At 38.7% G+C, this 17647-nt stretch overlaps 1 protein-coding gene across 7 annotated transcripts in view; it reads right to left on the reverse strand.

Annotated features, from left to right (window-relative positions):
• The window catches only part of gpatch8 (G patch domain containing 8), a 28311-nt gene extending 11240 nt beyond the window's left edge, over positions 1 to 17071 (reverse strand). For 2 of the 7 annotated variants that reach the window (XM_042218609.1, XM_042218611.1), the window contains exons 1-4: positions 16859 to 16900; positions 11759 to 11836; positions 6589 to 6607; positions 3470 to 3542 (exon numbers count right to left, since the gene is read on the reverse strand). In XM_042218609.1, the coding sequence (XP_042074543.1) occupies positions 3470 to 3476 (7 nt within the window). In that variant the 5' untranslated portion in view covers positions 3477 to 3542; positions 6589 to 6607; positions 11759 to 11836; positions 16859 to 16900. Of the gene's footprint in view, positions 1 to 3469; positions 11837 to 16858 lie in introns of those variants that run through there. The other 5 variants (XM_014333020.2, XM_042218610.1, XM_005920307.3 and 2 more) reach the window with 4 other exon arrangements.
• Between the last annotated feature and the right edge of the window lie 576 nt (positions 17072 to 17647).

Raw genomic sequence — 17647 nt, forward strand, 5'->3', positions numbered from 1 at the left:
ACACACACACACACACACACACACACACACAGACATACAGAGGATCCAACAAACCTTACCTAAAAAAAGGGGCAAAAGGGACAAAAGAAGAATAAGAACAGAGTCAATACAGTGAAAAACTTAAAAAAGGGGACACAATGCTTTAATGTCAAATTTCATCAACCGTCTCTTCAGGCAAAGAGGACAGGAAAGAAGAGGAAGATTATAGTGATTATCCAGCAGACTTCAATGAGATGCAATGGTTCACCTATGTGATATGCCTACTCCTAAGTATATTAGCAAAATTCAACAGGAGATAGCATGCTCCAACACTGGGCCATTAATTCCAGCACAACAACTGGACACAATTTGCCGCAGTCTCATCTGCCCACAAAGCAGGATGCTTACATAATCTCATGACTGGTGCCAGCGGCAAAAACAAGAGCACAGTCAGCCTCTGCAACTTGTTCTCTCCTCCACACAAAGCACACATCCTTATCACATCAAATAGTCTGCTATTCACTGGTTCATGGCCAGATGGAAATAAACAATGATGGTTACTGAACGCTAAGCTCTGAAATTTCTGCTGTTGTTACCCTCCATAAACTTGTCAGCCTGCCCAGAAAGAAATGAAGCAGCCTCTTGGCCTACTCTGGTCCTTGGCCATGGTCAGCCTGAGAATACCTATGAGAGACAACACTAGGAGCCAAGGCCATATATGTACATGTGAGAGCTGCTAGGGTGGCAGCAACAATAAAACTCAACAACCAGAGCTCACGAGAGCTCAGTGTCTCTGGAGGACAAGTGATTCCTAGAAGCAACATTTTAACATGGAAAGAACAGACCATGCATGCTGTAATTCTGCATGAGCAAAAAAGGTAAAGACTATAGTGATTACCTTACTTTAATACCTTTCTACACTCAAATAAAACCAACAAAAAATACATAACAGCTCTATGTTAACAGTAGAGAGAGGATTCATCATGTTCGTCTTCCTCTACTGGTCAGCCAAATGTCAACACTTAGCATTATTCTGGTAAACTAAGGACACTGTTTAGTTAGGCAGTCTGTGTTCAAATTTTGTCAAGCACACAGTCCAAGACATTTTCAAGACCCCCTTTTCTCACTCTTTTACTTGGCAATACAGTGTACTGAAAAATCCTATTCCCAGAACCATGTAAACAAGGAAATCTGGATTAGATGAAAACAATTAAGCAGCACTATCCTGGACACATGTTTATAGATCTGTATATATAAGACAAGTAAATTTAAGCAACCCAGATACAAGCTCTGCCTAAGCCCCAACACATTTAAGACAACTATGTAATTTGGGCGTGTGCTTTTCACTGTTTTGCAGTATTAGTGGTGTTTCTCAATAAAATGCCAATATTGAAAACAGATGTTACTGCTAGGTTTACAGGAAGGGCAATGCACTTGAGAAAGCATTGCAACTGAGCAAGACTAAGTGAGCGAGGGAGATGGATAAGTCAGACATGACTAAAATGTTATGGATCCAGTGGATAGAAAGGGACATAGAGGAGGAGGCAGATAAGATTAATACCAGAAGCTATGTAGAAAAACAAGCTCCACTCTTAACAGACTGCAAGGACTCGCTTGCCCTGAAGGCATTGACATCACTCATATAGAATGCTATACATCACTCTTTTTGGGCAGAATTCAGGGAAGGGTGAGGCTACGAGTAGAAACAGAAAGGGGAGGAAAAGGAGAAAATGAAGATGCTGATGAGAACAGGAAAGCCAGTGAAGAGACAGGAAATGGCTTGGTGGAGACATGCCAAGGCTCTGCACCACTGCCACTGAGCCAATGAGCCTATGAGCACAGCAGGTCTGAGCTAATGAGGTGCCAACGTCGGCCAAGGTCTAACCCGCACGCTCAGCTATGTGCAGCCTTCTAAGTTCGTGCAATTCAATATAAACAAGGCCATTAGATTACTATGAATGGCCAAGAGAAAGTAAACCTCTCTTAATGCAGCTTTTTAGTCTAAAGCCTTTTACATCTTAGAGAATTTGTTCTAGTGCACAGGTCACTGAGCATTTCAGAGTCACTCTCAAAATACAAAGCAATCCTTAAACTAATAGAGTAATACAATGTAATATGTTCTTGGGCATGCAGTTAGAGTAATAGAAAAGCAGATTTTTAGATTAAATGCTGGACTCATCAATTGTATAAAGTCATAGGTATACAGGGTAAACACTGAGTTTAATGATACAAGAAGTGTTCAACTAATGGGACTGTCCAACAGTGTCTGATCAAATGTCTGCTAGCTACTAGTGGACCTATGGTCCCTATTTCTAACTTCTGTTTGCGGTCTCAGAGCTGTAGGTCGTGTGATGACCAGCACACACACAGCAACCACACAATGGACAGCATAAAAACTTCTTTTTGATTACAAAAATATGGCAATGCAGTGCATTCCTGTAGGGTTGTGGAGGTGCGCGGAGGTGTAGGCATGTTTATTAGGAACTTAGAACATAATGGCTGTAAAACCATCTTTCTTTTTTTTTTGCATTTCTCTGAATCATCACTCTGTTCAATACTAGCTTGCTGATTAACATATTTATAAACTGCCAGCTTATGAGGTTCACTTTACAGTAACAAAACTGGTTTTTACCATCTATGTGACCGAGAGATGAGCCTGGTCAAAGTGCTGGTTAAAATGCTACAAGTCGGTAACTAAGTGAATCAGAAATAATCAGTGCTACAAGTCTCACTCCAACGTTCAGGGACTTGTGGGGTAAAATAACTCCCCCAGAGGGTCTCTGGGCCTCTGTAGTTAAAATCAAGAGGTCCTTCAAAAGTCTTTAGTCCCTGGGAAAGGTTCTTGCAATGGAAAAAACCCAGCTAATGTGTTCTCATTTATTTGCACCCCTATCCAACTAAAATAAATAAATACTCATGTTTTAACATGTTTTTTAACAGAAATCCAATTTAGCTAAAAATGAGATAAGATAAACACTTTATTTATCCCATATTTAGAAAATTCTGATATGATCAGCACATGCTTTCAAGTTCAGGGCATGATCTGAAATAGATAAAACAAAAACCACCATATCAGCAAACTGTATGTTTAAAAGCACTGAATCTGAATGTGAACAAAGGGCAGATTCAACTTTGCTGTCAACTAAAGCATTATGTGAAGATGACTAGCTCCATTCTAGTTCCCAAGCCCCAAAGTCCCTTCCCTAAGTCTTAATCAAGGTCAAGAATATTTTCTTCCCTCTTTCAGTTTAAAGTAACAGCAGTATGAGAGCAAAAAAACAACTACAATGTTTCCTTGAATAACAATCAATTTCACACTACCAGATACAAAGGAAGAAGGCAGAGAAAAGATAAAGAGAAAAGAAAATCTAGCACAAAAAAATAAAATAAAATAATACAAAAGGGGGAATGTGAGAGGAAAGAAAATGATACATAGTGTTCCAATACCATCATACATTGAACTTAAGTGTAAAGAAGAGTGTGCCCTTACCCTGCATGGTTTTGCCAAGGCCTTGGCCCAACTTCCAGCCATGTTTCTGAAGCAGCCGGTGCCCGATGTTATCCTAGCAGAGAGAGAAGAGAAGAAAAAAACCAAAAATATTCCAATAATAAGAGGAGCTTTACCCGTAGCACGGGTGAAAAATAAAATAAAAACAAAATTAAAATTAAAAAAACACTAACAAAGAAAAAATAAATAAATAACACTCAGATCACGCTACCATCATCAGCACAACCACCACCACCAACACCATCGTCATTATCGTCATCACCTACAGCGTGTAATAATCAGTGTCTTCCAGCACAAAGAGTGGTAAGGGAGGCTGGGTGTGGGGGAATAAAAAGTGGGAGACTGAGAGGAAGGGTTGAATTCAACTATGAACAATACATGAGGCTATATGTAATCTGTAAACTACAAGATATCCTCCTGAAGTAGGAGTGCATTTTAAAAACCTTTATTAGGCAAAGAAACTGGGCGTGATTATTTCTATATTTTTCCATTGATAAAGGTAACACATGAAGTCACATCCACTAACTGAGAAGTTAAGAGGAGGAGGAGTAGGAAGGAGGAAGGAGAGGGCGATATATGTATCACACGCATACATATATGAACCACTACAGAGCAAGATCTCAGTACACAAAGAAAAGTAACACAGAACAGGTATGGAAATCTAGCATAAACAAAACAAAGACCAGAAACTCCAAGCTTGCTGTGATTCTGTAACCATGACGAGGAGAGCACCATGAAACATATGCAGCTGTCACAAAAAATTATAGCAACAGGAAGAGACAGAAGTGGAACTAGTGGGCCTTGGATTACCATTACAAGGCCCAGGGTGGATAGAATATGCATGTGTGAGGGGATATGCGGGTGTGCAGGTGAAGAGAGGAACACATTGTGTGCATGTAGCCCCACCAGATATACGAAAAATAGCTGTTGTGCTTGTTTTTGGACATCCTTAGCGGCTCTGGTCTGTTATCAATCGTCACATCCCACCAATTTCAACACTTATAATTTGATATTTTCATAGATACCATTAGTATTCAGAAATGAGAAAACATACCTTCAAACTACTTGAGGCCTCTGAACGTGCGTGCAAGGCTTTTCTTTTAATACTAATGATTTCTATGACAAATGCATCACAAGATCAAGCAACTGATAATGAACCAAAGAGGCAAGAGGAGTGCAAAAACATACACAACAGGAACTCTTAGCACACTGTGGGGCCAAATGTGCATGTCGGAGACCGTTATATCACTAGTATGGGTCAGCAAGAAAACAAAAACATTAAGTGAAATGCAAGACCGTCCCACCACTACACACTACAGTACATCCTCAAGCACAAATAAACAGGTAACGATGAGATTTCTTAATAAGCAGTGTTTTGCTGTTGTGATTATAACTATTCCAAGCTTGTCTAACATTCACCAGAGTGCTGCATTCTACCAAAAAACATACAAACCAAACAAAAAGGATATTTATAATCACAAAGAGATTGACATCAACTTTCACAAACAGAAAGTGAAGGGGTTTAAACAGAAAAAAAAACTGCATGCAGCTTTTTGTTAAAGAGTTTTAACAAAAAGGGTCGTCGGTGTTAGTAGCGCACTGTGAATGGTACACATACAGAGGAGTGGGGCGGGCTGAGGGGTGTGGGCGGGTTAACAAAACTCCAACTGTGTTAGTCTCAGGTGGTTCAGGCACAGAGAGGAAAGTGATGGCTCAACGGGGCTCAATTAGTTCTCTTTGGTAAAAACAGGAGGTTGGGAGCAGAACAGAGCAGGCTGAGCCATGATGAGGGTGAGTTTCTAGGGTGGTGAAAGTGAACTGGGCTTGTATGAGTTAGTGCATGTGAAGGGGAGTGGTACTCACACACGCAGTGTGCATACTGCATCTCCGCCCACGAGACTTTAATTGAGATACATCTGGCTGTAGCCCTTTTTTAAGGTGGTTTTTCAAAGCAAACTGTTGCCTTCCTTTGCCCTATTTTACAAGTGACATACTTGTACAATATGACATACTCTGGAAACTTAAAAATACTTTGCATTTTGGTGACAAGAATAACATATCCAAATCATCTGGCTGATGTTTGCAGCAAATGCTCAAGAAAGACTCAAATTCTTCACATCTTGTTTCTGTTACAGTTTGATGGGTTGGTTTTTTTGGGGGGTTTTTTTTACTCCTTTACTGTGCAAATGTCAGATCCTTTCCGCTGTAGAATGAGATAAGAGAGAAATATGCGCTGGGACTAACATGGCAGGAAGGCAACTGGAGACAGACTGCCTGAATCAACTCCTAAATCAGGACACTGAAGGCTAAATTAAAAAGTCTTGCAAATCACTGTTTATTACTTGTTGCTGCCTAGCAGTTGGGCAAGGACTTATATGAATTAGAGGCTTTATGGCCACTAAGGATCATTTCTTCATGCCTAATAGACAAAATGTGCTCTGAATTTATTGTTAGGGGAAAACACTGCAGAATTTGCTGCAGTGAAAGCCACTCCTGTTCTTGACACAGGACCTGCTTCTGTCCTTAACTGCAATACTGGAGTCTGACAAGACTCTACACAGAAAAGCATTTATTGATGGGGGGAATTAGCTGACCTATGAAGAAGGAATTGAGAAAATAAAATCCACCCTGAACTAACTGCTGAGAAAGGCACTCCCTCATCCCCTGCGCAATTGATGTTAGCTGATTTATTTTTCCAGCACAAAATGTGGTTGTTAGGGGAAAAAAAGACTCAGACTCAAGTGCCATAAATGTATATGCTCCCTTTCACAAATCAATCTTTTGAGTTTAAATCAAGTAATTATACTAGGAACCCCCCCCCCCCCAAAAAAAAACAAAACAAAACAAAACAAAAAACAACTAAACAAACAAATAAAAAAAACCCAGCAAGGGCATGTTGGATGAGGCAACAGTTCCAACTGCTGACAGTAAGAAAACGATGCGTTCAAAATGTGTTCAGCAAAAGTTAGAGGGCGGAGATGAGGAGCAGACTGGGTGTTGAACAGACGAGTGCACCAAAAGAATAGACAGACAGACAGATGAAAGCAACGACGGCGAGTCCAACAGCAGTGCAAGTGGAGTGAAGGCATTTCCATACGAACCTGGCTTTAAAATACTGGGCTGTCAAAAAAACAGTCACACGTGACACAACGTAAGAAACCGGCCAAACGCTTTCAACTGCAATTCTGCTAGCTTCTCTAGTTCTTAAAAATACAAATCTCTCTCTGCTTTAAAACAAACATAATACTGTATACAAACAGAAAAGGTAGGCATTTCAATAAATCCACCAACTGACTGTTAATATAAGAGAAAGAAAAAAAATAGAAAATGTTATCCAAACAAAGACCTCTACAAGAGGAGGTGTTCAAGAGTGTGCAATGTGCTTTCAATGGCACAGTGCATGGCAACATATATGTAAAAAGGAAAGTGATATGCAGGGGACCCCATTTAGAGACCTCAGAGTATTTACTTTTAGTGAGAGCCTATGCAGCCATTTTAATGAGACAGTATGTGTGTGTCCCTGTCAGAGTGTGAGAAATTGCTTTAGCTCAGATTAACAAAGACATGCCAACACTGGACAGACATACTCATAAACGTATGGACCGAAGCTAACAAAAACCACGTATTTTCAGTGGTGGTAGACAAGATTGCTTTCTGCAGCTCCTCGTTCATTTTAGCAATTGCCTTGAAAGTGAAGCTCTGTAGTTGTCAGTTACTCTACGTATGACTAAATGAAAACAACCATCTAAGAGCATGAAAAGGCAAAAAAATAAAATAATAAGCCTATTTGTATGTGTAGATATGGCAGATTTTAAAGATTTCACTTACTAATTTAGGGAGAAAGGGGGGGGGTCAATTTTATTTCATTTATTTAAAATAAAATAACTAAAAACACGTACTTACCTCATAATTCTGAAGCCACAATTCAAGGTGAGGGAATTTAGCAGTGTAGTTAAGAAATAAACACCTCCAAACAGATAAGTGTTCCTGTTCTTTGTGTGTGTGAGAGTGTGTTGATGTCCAATAGCTACTTAAATCATTTGTGATAGTCTCAATTATGACCCCTTTGGTAGCTGTGGTAAATTTAGAGCCTGTGGTGTTGTGAAAATGTGGGTCAGTTGTGTTTGACCTTTTGCTTGTGCTGTTGTTCTTCCTACCTTTTATGTGACAGATGTCAAACAAGGACAAACAGCTGTGTCAGATACTGTCTGGCTGTAATGCAAGACCCTACATACTTCAGTAACAGCTGATACACTGTCACCCAAATGTTCCTCTTAGAACCTTGGTAACTTTGAGACAATCATAATGTCTACAAGAAGCCTAGAAATACATAATAAAGAAATAAATCTCCCTGTGGCCTGAATACTCATGTTTCTTGGATTGCACATCTGTGTGGTTTCTGTGGCTCTGAGGCTGCCCACTGCATATCGCTCTGGTACTGGGTCAGGTCAGGGAAGGAAGGAGGATGGTAGGATTGAGGGACTAGGAGGGTCAAGAGACGTGGGGGAAATGAGTCTGGGAGAAAAGGTTGTAGTTGTGATTAAGACAGAGTGTTGAGCGGAAATAGTACTGAATGCTATCAAGTTAACACATGCAATGCAAAAAACAGTGTTAGAGAAAATAGCAAAGACCAAATGGGAAAGATAGGAAGAGAAAAAAAGATCCCAATAAAGTACCACAGACCTCTAGCTGCCTATAGATCACACACAATAAGTGGCTGGGGAGGGGCTCCGAGAAGCTGGGCCAAAGCATTCACCAACAGCTCCGAGATGTAACACTGGTGATCAAGTGCCACAAATTCTACTGCCTTAGAAGTTTTCACTAAGGAAGCTGTGATAGAAGTGTCAACATAAAAACTTCGCTTAAAATTTAATGCAGACTTTCAGATCTACTTGTATTTATGTGTCGTTTACATCCAAGTATGAAATTCTGTTTTTAAAACATGCTTTTGGGGATTTGGTCAGCGTAATATAGTTACGTTTTTTGCTTTAAAAACTGTACTACACTTTTTTAAAAAATATTAAAATTAAGAACAGCCTCATAATATCTTCTGAATCACCAAATATCATCTGATATTTGCTTGCATTGCAGTACTGTGCAAAAGTCGTGAGTCACCCCTCGGTTATTTATATTTTGCTAGCGAATGGGAAATAGGTGAAGTGACTTATTGAAACATCTGCAAAAAAAAAAAAAAAAAAAACCCCAAAAAAAACAGTTTGTACAATTCTAATGAGTATGAAAGTCAAAATTTGGAATGAACACCTTTATTCATCAGCACACCCTGAACCTTCTTAAGCTTTCTTATCATTTATTTAAGCAGTCCTCAGGAATAGTACTCCAGGCTAATTAGAGGTCAGTTAAAAACTCTTCTTTGGATGATGGCTGCTTTTTGAACAGAACAGAAGTTCTGTTCAAAAACAGAAGTTCAGCCAAGATGATCTCACAGTGCTTCAATAATGTTGAGGGCCATGGTCTGGGGAGACCAATCCATGATTGTTAATGTTCCAAAGTGTGCATTTCTATAAAAAGGCATGCCTTTACTGCACTGCACCGTTGTCAGGCTGAAAAATGAAGGTGTTGCCCGTATTTTTTGTGATCATAATTCCTTAAATTTAGAAAAGATCTTAAACAACACTGGTTGAAAGGCAGCCCCAAACCATGACAGAGCCTACAACAGGTCTTACAAATGGTTGTACCCCTCTCCTGAACTCTTCCACACATATTGATAACAATATCATGTTTCTTTTTCTCACGTTTAATGTTTTCTTTCAGATAAATTTATTTGCTTTTTTTTTTGTTAAAGGCCTGCCATTTTGTCCTCCAGTTCTTGAAACTCAAATATTTTTTTAAAAAAACATTACATGGGGCTAGTGACAAAGTGCCTAAGGATATTATTTAAATGTGGTTCTTTGCTACATTTTCAGTTATGAGTAGAGTAGAAACAACACAGGTTCAAATCTTGAAAAGGTGCCTTTTTTATGCTCCAGTGACTCACAGGTCAGTGTTAAGTGGCATTAAAAAAAGAAGAAGAAAAGAAACAAAAAACAAAGAAACAATAGCCTCTGAAAATGGCCTCTCGTTTTAAGAGCTAGTCTTAAAATACATGAAAAAGTATTTAATGTCCAAAGAAAAACCTTTAAAGACCTTCAGAAAGACTGGAGAGCTATTGCACAAGGCCACTTAAAAAAATTACAAGAAGGTCTGGCTATTTGAAAGGAAAATATGAATAAATGGTGGGTGCCTAAATACTTTTGCACAGCACTGTCGGTAAAATCACCTTGCTTTTGAGCATGCACCATCCAAAACAATTATGTTCAATAACACTAACGGTACTGGCAATTAAGTGACAGTTGACAACACCTCTGCTGACGTGTGAGGAGCTGTGTGATGCTGCAGCATGGCCCTCAGGACCCCTCCACAAATAATAGCGCAGGAGCAAAAGAGCCACTTAAGCCGGGTGAGCAGGCCACCTCTCTCCCCCTCACTGTTTTCTCCCTCTCTAACCCACACGGTACAATCATTTTTGTATCTGTGAGGAACTGCTTCATACATAAAATTCTACATAGATAGAATCTTTTAATGTTCTTGGTTAACAGAGTACTACCTACTACCCTTTCTTAAAAATTCAACAAGGCTTGGTCAAATCAAGGGCTCGGTAAAATCCTTTTATAGCATACAGCTATGTTTACTCCAAAACATGCAGGTTATTTTTCAAGCTAATATTGAGGTTAGAAATTATTTTACAGTACTTATAATTCACCTGAGTTCATAATTTTTCATCCATCATTATACTCATTTACTATTGTATACTCTGTGATTAAAGAATTTGTTTCTGTTTTTATAATAATTTAATTGTATTTCAGAGTTATTTAACTCTATGTGGTTACTGATTCTATCTGACATGCTTCATAAAGTGACCTAAAACTGAAAGTAAGCAGAGTTTGAGCCTGCTCACCACACTGCTTGAGAGACAGAACGGGGGTATGGAGAAAGTAAGAAAGACAGAAAGAAGACAGCTGCCTGCGCTATTATCGAAGTGCCTTTTCAGCGAAAAATGCAGTCCCAGTTGCACAAGCACCATGCCAGCACAGAATGACAGAGGGTACTGTACACCGAATCACTGTGTAGTAGGGAGGGAGCGAGAGAGAAACTGAGGTAGAGAGAGAATAGATGTAAAGTTTAACAGTAGTGAAACAGAGATAGCCAGAGAGAGAGAGAGAGAGAGAGAGCGAGAGAGAGAGAGAAAGATAGTCAGAGAAGCGTTACAAGGACCCTAAAGATAGGAGTAAGAAAGCAGAGCGTGCAAATACAAACCGGGTCATTGCTGCTTAGCTAATAGGGGCCAATTCGCTGCAGGAGAGAAATGTCGAACACCCCAAGTTGTGTACAATAAGATAACTGTCCTATAGACACAAACACTAACACACAAATTCTAAAGCTACATAGACACACACTCACTCAAACACAAATGTATCCACTCACACCATCTAATGTGCACTCGCTTGTTTGCTAAATGGGGTGGAATAAGCACTGCATAGTTTTCATAAACATAAATTTGACAAACTGCAAAACAATCAGATATACAACTGTAAACTAACTAATGTGGTCATTTTAAAAACATATCTGCACTGCAAAATGCATTCTATTGGTCTTCCTTTTTTTAAGACTTTATTTAGGACTACATAAATTAAATTAAAAAAATACAAATGAAAAAAAGCCTTGAAATCTCAAAGTGACTCATAAAAAAATATAAGTGACCAGCTTTGTTTAGCATATAAACTCATGCTACACCTATGTGTAACGTGTATGCAGTTTTCATATTAAAATATGTATGAATTTTTCTGTAAGTACTCAAAAACCAGCCACTAATGACAGTGCTTCATCCACTCCATGGTTTCACAGCAATTTCTTCTCCTAGCGCTTAGATGACTAACAATGACTAATGGGAAACTGATACAAAAATCTAACGATTATCTTTAAGCTCTACATAAAACAGGAACATCTAGCCTATACATACTTATTTTGAACTGTCACACAAGAAATGGAGTAGGCATAGGACATGGGAAGTGGGGCGGGGGGACTTAAAGGATATTAATGCACATGAGACAAGTGATTCTACAAGTTAGGTGGCAATGTGTTCAAGAAAACACTGGATGCAGCTACACGGACAGTATGAATGGAGTAAAAGGTGTTGTTCTTATTGCTCCCTGGACCAATCATATCCACTCTCACAGCTGGTCCAATGGTGCAGGATGATGGATGCAGCCTTACCGATTCGATGGGCTTGTCCAGGGATGCCTGCTCCAGCTCCAACTGACCCTCTTCATACTGGTCAAAGTGATTCCCACCCTGATGGACACATTTAAAAGTGTAAAGTAGAAATATATCAGAAAGCAGAAAACTAGTAGAAAAGTGGTCAATTAATAAAGAAATAATTGGCAACTACTTTGATAAAAGAAGCAGTTTAATATTTTTATTTGAAAATGACTTAACATCATTTGGTCTTCTGACTAATAATTTGACAAAACACGCTTTTTAAACACAGACGAAGATCTGTAATTTTTCACAATTTTCTCACATTTCAGAGATCAAATGATTCATCTGAATTGAGAAAATAGCTGTTACTTAGACACGCAAGTGAAAATAACCATTAGTTGCTGCAGCACTGATAGCAGTTCACAGGAAGAAATTTGTAGGAAGAACTCAGGAATGAACATAAAATCTGCATTTCAAGACAACACATTGCTTGATTCTTATGTCTGCACTTTCAAAACAATGAGACAGCAATATGAAGGGAGGAGTGTTCTGTGCCTGGTACACCTTTACGCCGCCCTTTACACTGAGCAACAGACCAGCACACAAATAACTAAAAGATCTGATAACCTTGACTAAAAACTAAAGTGACAGCTGAGTTCCATTTCTTTATTTCACGTTAAATTTCTTCCAGCAGTTACAGTGACTTAATGCTTCCTCAGGATATCTGACTGAATATGAAGTAGGGCTGCTCGATTATGGCAAAAATGATAATCACGATTATTTTCACTGAAATTGAGATCACGATTATTTGACGATATTTATTTAACCCTTTAAGACCTACTATAGAACCAAGTCCACCAGAGCTTATATTATTATTATTATTATTATTTTTTTTTACATGCTGTAGTGCCATTTGTGGGAGCATTTCAAGTTGCTATACATCAATACAACTGTTATAGCCCATATTTTAATAATATGTATGCATTAAGTTCATAGTAATTACATAAATTGCAAAAAAGTGCAATAAACTACAAAAAAAAATTGAAAATCGCTTTTGTTTTGTTTACATATATTTCTACTTGGAGAAATTTAAGAGGTTTATCCCTCAAAACTTTAAATACAATAAAATTGCAAAAAATAGTTTACAACAACAGGAAATTTATTTTGAGTGTCTTCATAGTTTTATTTTGGAGATGCAGCAATTTTTATATACTGCAGGAAAAACAAAAAACAATCCTATGATGCAAATTTGCAAAGAAAACAGCAGGTGCATCACTTCACTGTGGGAAGTGTTACGAACAGCTGATAGGAACGGCAAAGCGTGTTTCTGGAATATTATGTTTTTGTTCCTGCAAGCGCTTTTTATGCAGTTTTTGCAAAGCTATATGTGGAACGAAACCGTGACCGAGGACAAGCTGATGGCATCAGATGTAAGTACAACTCCTCCGGTTTCATATGCAAAACAAATTATTGCGCTAGCTTACACGGTTCAGGTTCTACAGGGATTTAAAAATAGTTACGCAAAACGGAGCGTGCTGCTCTGACCGGCTTTAAAGGTTAACAATGACTTTAAAAAAATAATATAAAATAATGTGCAACACCACTGAAGTTTTTTTTTTTAACTCTTTTCAACCAACGGCAGTCACTCTCCAAATAACTTCTGCTTAGCTTTCCGAGCTTCCCTCGGGTCCTCTTAATCAGCGGTCTCCAACCTTTTTTGCGCCACGGACCGGTTTATGCCCGACAATATTTTCACGGACCGGCCTTTAAGGTGTCGCGGATAAATGAGGGAGGGGCTAATAATCGGCTCAGTCATTTTTAATGATCGTTGAAAGCCCAGATCGTAATTGTGATTAAAATTCGATTAATTGAGCAGCCCTAATATGAAGCATAGCTTTAGAAATACAAACTGAATCTTGGGTCAGGCTGAGAGTGAGTAATGGGCTTACCACCCCAACTGAAGGAGTGAGCTTACAGAGCAGTTTCTACTCAGAGACAGATGGCTTCCTTTCTCTGGCAGCAGAGGAGAGACAAAGGTCATGTTTATGAGTTTGCTTTATTCTACCCTCAGAATTATGAAAGACTACAAAGATATTGGACTTACTATTTACTTGTAGCATCTACAAACAGGTTAGTGTGGACAGGTAAATCAAAAGCAACTATTAAAAAAAAATAGAAAAGAAAAAGAAGCAAAGTTTTGTAAGCAGAAGAATATTTAGTTTCCCTCTATATTCCTAAGTCTTCTTGCACTGGATGATAACTGTTAATACTCTACAGCATACATCACTTTGGTCATTTTGTGAAACTCTGAAAAGAAATGTCTGTTTAAAAACAAAAGAAACCAATGCTTATGTGGCTGGGCAATGGAACTGCAGCACTTTTTTTTTCAGGAAGCCTGGTTTTGCAGAGATAAGCAACTATTTAATTCAGCCTACTATAATGAGGTGATGAGATGCCATACTTGCTGTCATTAATTCAGACGAAACAGGACCCTGCATCAGTATGAGCGAAGCCGGGGATTATGAGAAGAAGAGCTGCTTGGGAAGCGCAAAGGGCTTATTTGTGAACAAATCGATGGCTCCCTGCAGTTCCCCCCTCATCTTCTCTTCTACTGACTTTCTGTCCAAACCACTTAATGTGCTATCAACACTGCCTCTATCCACCACAATGACTTCTAATTTTCACTGCCGTTTGCTTCCTCATCACTCTGACTCTTAATACAGGAACCCCACACCAGTGCTGCATAGAAATGACTCTGACCATGTTCTCCAATCTGCATTACGAGAGTAAACTGCCACTTGTGCTATTGCAGTTAAATAGATGTCCCATACCACATCGCATTAGGAAATGAGAGTTACTCTATGCAGGAGCTCATGAATTGTGTTATATTATTCTGCAAGTCAAGACTAGTCATGTTCTACAGGTCCAACAGCACTGCTAAGTCATTAAAGAGGACAGGGTTGTTGGGCTAGTTGTGCTATAGATATTAGGTAGACCATCTGTGGGTGTTTCCTGAATAGTGTTGCTTGGCAGCAAGCTTTTATCCATGGAGTCAGAGAGAAACTTTCTGAATACTGAGCATATGAATGCCTTCGCAGCAGTTCTCACATACAGAGCTCTACTGTGCTGTGCTGGAGCTGCCCTCAACAGACTCATTCAGACCACACAGCAATTCATCTCTCACTGACAAACCAGCAAAAAAAACAAGTTCCACAGTGGGTGCAGAGGGGGAAAAAACAAAACAGTTTCTTATATGCAAGCTTATAATTAGAACTTAATTGCATGTCTGGTAGTTTGTCACAACACTGCTCAAAGAAACAGCTGATTTCCAACTGTAATTATGTTTGATACTATTACCAAAATACACCCAACTTTAACCAAAAAGCTTAACACCAGCCCAAAAGATTACATGCTTTAATGTCATTTTTAAAATGTATCTTAATAACGGAACAGAAAAATCTAAGCAATAGGAGCAGAAATCATAGATACAAGCATTCATCCATGGATTAGCATTCAATTAAAAGCTTTAAACTCATAAACTAACCCAGCCTGAACACTGCTATCAACACAGAAAGTCTCCTGCTTTTTTACAAAAAGTATAAAATAAAGGGGACATAGACATGACAAAAAGAACTGAACTATGTCCATGTATGTACAATGAGGCAATGCAAGTTTTTCAAATAGATAGGGTGATGCTTCCTAGAATCAGTGTTTTGAAATCTCCATGCTAAATGTGTTGGTGATGGGCTTGTTTTATTTATTAAAACTCCTTCCACATTAGTGTACTGTAATTAAGAACAGAAAAGCATTAACGTGTGCATCAGAATGATATCTGAGATTCAAATCGCCACACTGCCATGTATCCACTCTTTTGAAGTATCTTTGAACCAGATAACACATTTCAAACAGATGTTAAAACAGTTACTTTATTCTCACTTGTAGTAACAGCTTATAGACCGCCCAACAACAACAACGTCAAAAGTGGGAAGTCCACAAGAATTAAAAAAAAAAAAAAAGGTTTAGATGTTTGAAAGAATTGAGTTACACAGTGGACGAATGACCCTCTAGCGAAGGGTTTATAATTAAACAATACCAACAGTAAAGATGCAAGTTTATTTTGTAGTCTAGTAAGCATAACAGTATTTGGTTTCTACTGGGTGCGGTCTTAGATCCAAGATAGGCTTGTGGGGGACAAACAGCTCAAACAGAGGTTGTGAAATTAATCTATTCAGCTACAGAACCAAGCCAAATATACAACCTGAATAACGTCATGTGACAAACATAAGATTTTTAACTGGCATCGGAGATGTACTTATTAAGATAACGCAAAATATTTACAAAGACTCCCAGTTACTGTGTCAATATTCAGCCAGACGTTTAAATGCGGGTGGAAACAAAACAAAAGTGTCATCGGTGTGAAACCAATGCTAAAAGACAGTTCATTTACACAGTTACATTAGCAGATAATCAGTATATGAATGACCAAGGACACTGTACTTAAAATGTGTCGCTAAACATGCTCCTAACTTACACTGTGTTTTCAAGTCGATACCGGGGGCAATTTCTGAATAATATCCGACAGCTATATGTTGCTAGATTCATCTTGACCTGATGATGACCAACTGTGGTGGAATTTCAGCTGTCAAAATAATACAGCCATTTATGGCTAATAATGCTACAACAGCTCAATGTGCGTACAAGCTAGCTATGTTAGCTCACTATCCATCCTTAGCATATGTCGAAAAATAATCAGAATGCCCAAGGTCACTAATGAGCTAATTGGGACTCCAGTATCTATTTTGCTGTTGCGTGGTTAAATGTTTGTAGTTTCAGAAAGAAACGGTTGATAATGAAGACGATAATCCAAGACATGGGTCAAATATAGCACTCAGGCGAACACTGAGCCGTAAGGCAAGTTAATATCAAAAGAGCCGCAGTGCACTAGCGTTAGCATAGCTAGCTTGCAGTGCTAGCAACGGGGATCTAGAGCGAAATGCACGATGGTGTACACGATACGTCAAAACTGTCCTTAACCTTCAAATAGATATTAACTTACTGAAACACCTCGACACTTTAAAAAATATGGAGGTGGACCAAATATTTAACATGCATTACCTGGAAATCACGCTCTTCGTTGAACCTAGAAAATCTGTCGGCCATTTTCTGAACGCAGCAGCAGTTGTGTACTCGCTCAGTCTGTGTCCAACAGAAGCGCGCTGTGGTGGGGAGGACGTTCTGCGGTGAATTTACACTTCACTGCCAATATCCACCAACAACTTCCAGCGTTGTACATGGAAAGCTAGACCGTATCAACATGACTACGTCTACACAATGTGTATTTTACTTGTGTGAATGTTGAAGTGTTAGGCAACCGGAGAGCAGAGTGACCTAGTGTCCCACTTTTTGCGAGACAACACAAACGTTTTTATCTCAAATACTGAGACAGTGACCGACATTTTGATTGAGTCTAATTTTAAACTTACGCCTCAAAGAGGACAAATGGACAGGACATTAGCTAAAATTATTAGTTTTTGTTGTCACTTTAATTTGTTAGGTTCTACAGTGGGTTTGCTCATTTCAGTTTTGTTAAAGTGTTTCTTTTTTGTTTAGTTTTTAATATTTTCCATGTTAATTTTAGTTTGTCTTTGGGTGGTTAAGAGGGTAAGAGCAGTTCAATAATAGAAAGAATTAATTCACTTGAATTAAAGCTGTGAGACAAAAGGGGGCTCCTTAAAGGCATGGAACCAATTCTTCTCATGCTGGTTGTGTTTGGCATATCTGAGCAAAATAACAATGACAAAGAATGAAACTAACTTAGTTTTTTGTTTCATTGAATTTAATGCCCTAAGACAGTAAAAACAAATTAAGCTTACGTTTACTTAATAAGTTGGAAATAGCATTCGA

Source organism: Haplochromis burtoni, unplaced genomic scaffold (assembly GCF_018398535.1).
Source record: "Haplochromis burtoni strain Fernald_Lab_line unplaced genomic scaffold, NCSU_Asbu1 Contig_21, whole genome shotgun sequence".
Taxonomy (NCBI): Eukaryota; Metazoa; Chordata; class Actinopteri; order Cichliformes; family Cichlidae; genus Haplochromis; species Haplochromis burtoni.